The 7,300-nt window shown below is 39.7% G+C and overlaps 1 protein-coding gene across 1 annotated transcript; it reads right to left on the minus strand.

Annotated features, from left to right (window-relative positions):
• Positions 1 to 1,644: 1,644 nt before the first annotated feature.
• On the minus strand, positions 1,645 to 2,226 carry LOC122322475 (secreted RxLR effector protein 161-like). The gene has a single exon (XM_043214763.1). It carries the CDS (start codon positions 2,224 to 2,226, stop codon positions 1,645 to 1,647), a length of 582 nt encoding a protein of 193 aa, XP_043070698.1.
• Positions 2,227 to 7,300: the final 5,074 nt, after the last annotated feature.

Consider the following 7,300-nt stretch of genomic DNA (forward strand, 5'->3'; position numbering starts at 1 on the left):
GCAGAGTCAAAATATATAAAAAGGGCTTCATAATGTTGAAAGAAATTCTAACTTCTGACAATTATTGGCGAAGATACATCCGTTTGAATTTGGGAAAAGAAACTTAAAACGTCAATTTCTCGAAATGACTTCGAGACTACATATTTTCAGCTTTTGAAGCAGAGTCAAAATATATAAAAAGGGCTTCATAATGTTGAAAGAAATTCTAACTTCTGACAATTATTGGCGAAGATACATCCGTTTGAATTTGGAAACAGAAACTTAAAACGTCAATTTCTCGAAATGACTTCGAGACTACATATTTTCAGCTTTTGATGCATAGTCAAAATATATAAAAAGGGCTTCATAATGTTGAAAGAAATTCTAACTTCTGACAATTATTGGCGAAGATACATCCGTTTGAATTTGGAAACAGAAACTTAAAACGTCAATTTCTCGAAATGACTTCGAGACTACATATTTTCAGCTTTTGATGCATAGTCAAAATATATAAAAAGGGCTTCATAATGTTGAAAGAAATTCTAACTTCTGACAATTATTGGCGAAGATACATCCGTTTAAATTTGGAAACAGAAACTTAAAACGTCAATTTCTCGAAATGACTTCGAGACTACATATTTTCAGCTTTTGATGCAGAGTCAAAATATATAAAAAGGGCTTCATAATGTTGAAAGAAATTCTAACTTCTGACAATTATTGGCGAAGATACATCCGTTTGAATTTGGAAACAGAAACTTAAAACGTCAATATCTCGAAATGACTTCGAGACTACATATTTTCAGCTTTTGATACAGAGTCAAAATATATAAAAAGGGCTTCATAATGTTGAAAGAAATTCTAACTTCTGACAATTATTGGCGAGGATACATCCGTCTGAATTTGGAAAAGAAACTTAAAACGCCAATTTCTCGAAATGACTTCGAGACTACATATTTTCAGCTTTTGAAGCAGAGTCAAAATATATAAAAAGGGCTTCATAATGTTGAAAGAAATTCTAACTTCTGACAATTATTGGCGAAGATACATCCGTTTGAATTTGGAAACAGAAACTTAAAACGTCAATTTCTCGAAATGACTTCGAGACTACATATTTTCAGCTTTTGATGCATAGTCAAAATATATAAAAAGGGCTTCATAATGTTGAAAGAAATTCTAACTTCTGACAATTATTGGCGAAGATACATCCGTTTGAATTTGGAAACAGAAACTTAAAACGTCAATTTCTCGAAATGACTTCAAGACTACATATTTTCAGCTTTTGATGCAGAATCAAAATATATAAAAAGGGCTTCATGTTGGAAACTTGGGGTTATGGGTGCAGGCTTACTGATCGAAACACCGAGCCCATGACCATTAATAACACGAGGAGTTTTCTATAGAGGTTATGTTCATATAAACGTTTTAATAACTTTTCGTCGAGCGCTGCGCGACCTTCTCTGCTTAATGGAATGGAACGACTAAATTACGCTAATCAATGTTCTGCTCGTCTTTACAGTGATCTGTTAAGAGACTCGCATACAGGATGTTATGGTAACTCTCTGTACATTGTGCATACAGAACTATGTAAACATTGTTGCTTTAACATATTATTATACTATTCGCGATAATAACAATACGCTCCCTTAAAGTAACAATACTCTTAACTTAAATATATGTAACTCCCAAACTCGAAATGCATTCGCGATGTTTGGTCCCGCTCAGACCTTTCGTCAGGACGTCTGCTGGCATCTGTTCTGTTTGCATATACTCCACTTCAATGTCGCCGCTCAGGTATTTTTGCTTGATGAAGTGGTGGCGTACATCTATATGTTTTGTACGCGGGTGAAACCCGAAGCCTTTAACCAGTTTTTGTGCGCTCTGATTGTCATTATAAAGACGCACCGTGGCGCAGTCTTTGCCAACACTGTTTAGTAGGGCCTTCAGATATAGTGCCTCCTTGACCGCTTCGGACATCGCAAGGTACTCCGACTCAGTACTCGATAGTGCCACAGTACGTTGCTTGCGTGCCTCCCAGCACACAGCTGCTCCAGATAGTATGAACGCCTGCCCTGAATAGGAGCGCCTATCGCTTAGATTCGCTCCCCAATCTGCATCGACCACGCCAAATAGATTCTCGCCTGTTTGCTTGTATAACAGGCCCAATTTCTTTGTACCGCTTAGATACCTCAATATGCGTTTCGCTGCCTTCCAGTGCTCGACATTGTAATTGCTGTTGAACTGACTCATATAGCTCACAGCAAACGCAATATCCGGGCGTGTCGTAACTGAAAGAAACATTAAATTTCGCCTTCGTCGATAATCTCAGGACGCTTCAGGTTACACTTTGCCTCGATTGGTGTCAATGCAGGCTTGCATTTGATCATGCCAAATTTCTTCAATATGGCACCAACATATTGTTCCTGTGAAATGAATATCCAGTGCTTGTCTATGCTCTGCTTAAATTGTATGCCTAGGCAAGTCCTCACTTTGCCGATATCCTTCATCTCAAAAGCATTGCAGAGATCTGCCTAAATATTTTCCATCCACGTAGGGTCATTTGATGCTAACAATAAGTCATCAACGTATATCGTGATAAGCAGAGTTTTGCTCCCTTGTCTCCTTACAAATAAGCATGGGTCCTGTTTGGTGGGCTCCAATCCACTCTCCAGTAATTTAGTGGTCAACTTGTGGTACCAACGTAGGCCAGATTGCCGCAGTCCATAAAGGGCCTTCCGTATTAGACAAACAGGATTCTTGGATTTGCTTATTCCTTTCCGCCAAGCTGCAGCGGCTTTTAGATATGCCGCTCCTTGAGGGGTGTCCCTTGTTCCGATCGGTGATCCTGATTCTAACTTTTCCATGAAGTCGGTAAATCCCTCTGGTATATCCATGAAGACGCTCTCTTCGAGCTCTCCATTTAAATATGCCGTAACCACATCCATTTGGTGGATTTCCATGTCAGCTTCTACTGCTAATGATATAAGCAGTCTGACCGATGTAAATCGTACTACGGGTGAATAAGTGTCATGATAATCTTCTCCTGGTCGCTGAGCGTATCCCTTGGCCACCAGACGCACTTTCTTCTTGCCTGCAGCGCTGCCGTCATCCTTTGTGCGAAATACCATTCTGTTGCCGATAACTTTACGATCGGCTGGTCGTTCTACGAGGTCCCACGTTTCATTTAGCACTTGAGCTAAAAACTCGTCCTCGATTGCTTTAGTCCACGCGTCTGCTTCCTTAGAATTTTTAGCTTCTTGCAACGTAGACGGACCGTCTACGCATGTAAAAGCCATTTCGCACTCCTCAATGATGTCATCCTCTGCCTTGGCGTCTCCCGCCTCATCATTGCTGCTGCTGCTGCATCGTACCTCTTTGTACAATTTTCGTGGCCTTCCGCGTTGACCCGTCCGAATAGTTTTTGGACGCCCCCGACCGCGACGCGGATTGTGTAGTTCTTGCTTCTCCTCTTCGGATTCGTCCATCGCATCCTCACAGTGCTCACTTGGCTCATTTGTTGTGATGACGACGTCAATGTCTTCTTTGCCATAGAATTCTTCATATTTCGTTTTGAAACCTGGAATATCCAAGAATTTTACATCGTTAGATATGATCACCTTGTGCCTTTCCGGCACGTATAACCGATACGCTTTCGAGCTTGTTGCATATCCCAGCAGAATGCACTCTTCAGATCTGGAATCGAATTTGCCTTTCTTGACGCCTTTCTCAAGCGCAAATGCCTTTGTGCCAAACGTTCGCATGTAGGCCAGAGTCGGGATCTTATCCGTCCACATGGTGTAGGGAATCCCTCCAGATAGTCCTTTCGTTGGGCACCTGTTGCGAATGTAGCAAGCTGTGTTTACAGCTTCTGCCCAAAACATTGGAGGCGCTCCCGCTTGTCTCATCATGCACCTAGCCATTTCCACAAGAGTTCTGTTTTGCCTCTCTGCCAATCCGTTTTGCTGCGGCGTATATGGGGAACTAAGCCTACGCCGGATGCCATGCTTATCAAACTCCACGTTGCAATATTCGGTTCCGTTGTCCGATTGTAGTGCTTTTATTTTCCTTCCGGTGAAGTTTTCCACTTCTGCTTTATATTGCTTGAACATTTTAAACACCTCAGATTTTTGTTTAAGGAAATATATCTCGCAATATCTTGACTGATCATCGATAAAGGTTACATAATATCTGTAACCACTCATGGACTCTTTCCTCATTGGCCCGCACACGTCGCTGTGTATAATTTCGAGCAAATCAGTCGTTCTCTTATCAGTTGTAGTTTTATAAGTTTTTGTAGTTTGTTTCTCACTTATACATACTTCACATTTCGACAACTTTTCGTTGTCTTTGACATTCATACCGTAAACTTTGCCGCTTTTCGCCAGGCTCTTTAAATCTCCTTCGTTTAAGTGTCCCATGCGGTAATGCCACATGTCAATATTCTTTTGACTGCGCCCTTCTATGCTGTTTGCTTGGATCCGCTCACTGTCCAAGTAGTATAGGTTTCCATATCTTTTTGCTCGCAACCAAACCATATTATTGTTTTTCATTATCAACGCATCGTTTTTTCTGAAATGGACCTCGTAACCTCTGTCTGTGATCTTTGCGATCGACAGCAGACTTTGTCTCAGATCGGGCACACAAAGCACTTCACTCAGAGTTACATTCTCTTTTGTTTGATTTTCTTTAACTGCGATTCGTACATCACCGACTCCACTGATATGTGTCGTTTCATTGTTTGCCAAATGCAATGTCTTTTCGATCATTGCGATATTTTCAAAGGAATCCACATTTGAAGTCATATGCGCCGTACATCCACTGTCTAGGCACCACATACCAACTTTATTTACACAGAAATTGGTCTGACAAGCGAGCGTGGCTTCTTCAGCTCTCTTTGCTCTCTCTCTTTGGTTCTCTGGCTCTTCGCCTTTGCCTTTTGCCTTGTTACGACAGTTGCGCGCTATATGTCCCGTTTTATTGCAAGTAAAACATTTTCTGTTCTCTCGCATTTTTGTCGGCTTATCGCGTTTACCGTTTTGTCGGTGAGCGAACATTACGTTTTGTTCTTCACGTTCACACTTAGTTTTGCGCGCATTTACTTCTTCTAGTATTTTTACTTTTAGAACATCTGACCTTGGAAGATCATCTCTTGCTTCCATTGCGCACCGAAACGTTTCGTATGATTCGGGCAAACTGTAAAGCAGCAGTATGCTGAGCAAATCATCGCCTATTGTCACGCCAATTTCTCTGAGTTGCTTCACAGCCTCGAAGAACTCGTACACATGTTGGCGCGCATTGCCATCTTCACTTAGCCGCGACAATGCGATTTTCTTCAGGAGAGATGCTTTCCGCACTGGTCCTCTTGATTGAAATGTTTCCCTAAGCTTTGTCCAGCAGTTGGCAGCTGACGTACATCCTTCAATTACGGCCAATTCGGATGGCCTAATCGCCAACACTATATCCGCACGTGCTTTTTCGTCATACGTTTTCCATACGGCGGAGTCGTTCCCGTCCGTGAGAGGGCACTTCTTAGTGCCGTCCACGTACTGCCATAGGTCGTTCTTCACTAGTACGGCTTGCATTTGTAATTTCCATGTATCGTAATTTTCTGCGCACAGTGGTTCTATTTTTATAAAGGCACTCATTTTTTCACTTTTTGCATTTATAACCTTCTATTGTTCTCAAGTGATTATTATAATTTTCCGCGCAGTGGAAGCGTGCTGGGCCCATAACCTGTTGGATATTTTCGGTTATGGGTGCAGGCTTACTGATCGAAACACCGGGCCCATGACCATTAATAACACGAGGAGTTTTCTATAGAGGTTATGTTCATATAAACGTTTTAATAACTTTTCGTCGAGCGCTGCGCGACCTTCTCTGCTTAATGGAATGGAACGACTAAATTACGCTAACCAATGTTCTGCTCGTCTTTTCAGTGATCTGTTAAGAGACTCGCATACAGGATGTTATGGTAACTCTATGTACATTGTGCATACAGAACTATGTAAACATTGTTGCTTTAACATATTATTATACTATTCGCGATAATAACAATAAAAGGGCTTCATAATGTTGAAAGAAATTCTAACTTCTGACAATTATTGGCGAAGATACATCCGTTTGAATTTGGAAACAGAAACTTAAAACGTCAATTTCTCGAAATGACTTCGAGACTACATATTTTCAGCTTTTGATGCACAGTCAAAATATATAAAAAGGGCTTCATAATGTTGAAAGAAATTCTGACTTCTGACAATTATTGAAAGAAATTCTAACTTCTGACAATTATTGGCGAAGATACATCCGTTTGAATTTGGAAATAGAAACTTAAAACGTCAATTTCTCGAAATGACTTCGAGACTACATATTTTCAGCTTTTGATGCAGAGTCAAAATATATAAAAAGGGCTTCATAATGTTGAAAGAAATTCTAACTTCTGACAATTATTGGCGAATATACATCCATTTGAATTTGGAAACAGAAACTTAAAACGTTAATTTCTCGAAATGACTTCGAGACTACATATTTTCAGCTTTTGATGCAGAATCAAAATATATAAAAAGGGCTTCATAATGTTGAAAGAAATTCTAACTTCTGACAATTATTGGCGAATATACATCCGTTTGAATTTGGAAACAGAAACTTAAAACGTCAATTTCTCGAAATGACTTCGAGACTACATATTTTCAGCTTTTGATGCAGAGTCAAAATATATAATAAGGGCTTCATAATGTTGAAAGAAATTCTAACTTCTGACAATTATTGGCGAAGATACATCCGTTTGAATTTGGAAACCGAAACTTAAAACGTCAATTTCTCGAAATGACTTCGCGACTACATATTTTCAGCTTTTGATGCAGAGTCAAAATATATAAAACGGGCTTCATAATGTTGAAAGAAATTCTAACTTCTGACAATTATTGGCGAAGATACATCCGTTTGAATTGGGAAACAGAAACTTAAAACGTCAATTTCTCGAAATGACTTCGAGACTACATATTTTCAGCTTTTGATGCAGGGTCAAAATATATAGAAAGGGCTTCATAATGTTGAAAGAAATTCTAACTTCTGACAATTATTGGCGAAGATACATCCGTTTGAATTTGGAAACAGAAACTTAAACCGTCAATTTCTCGAAATGACTTCGAGACTACATATTTTCAGCTTTTGATGCAGGATCAAAATATATAAAAGGGCTTCATAATGTTGAAAGAAATTCTAACTTCTGACAATTATTGGCGAAGATACATCCGTTTGAATTTGGAAACCGAAACTTAAAACGTCAATTTCTCGAAATGACTTCGCGACTACATATTTTCAGCTT

Source organism: Drosophila grimshawi, unplaced genomic scaffold, assembly GCF_018153295.1.
Source record: "Drosophila grimshawi isolate 15287-2541.00 unplaced genomic scaffold, ASM1815329v1 contig_31, whole genome shotgun sequence".
Lineage (NCBI taxonomy): Eukaryota > Metazoa > Arthropoda > Insecta > Diptera > Drosophilidae > Drosophila > Drosophila grimshawi.

Coding starts and splice junctions, on each gene's coding strand:
- LOC122322475 (XM_043214763.1), bottom strand. CDS start 2,226: ATGAGTCAGTTCAACAGCAATTACAATGTCGAGCACTGGAAGGCAGCG.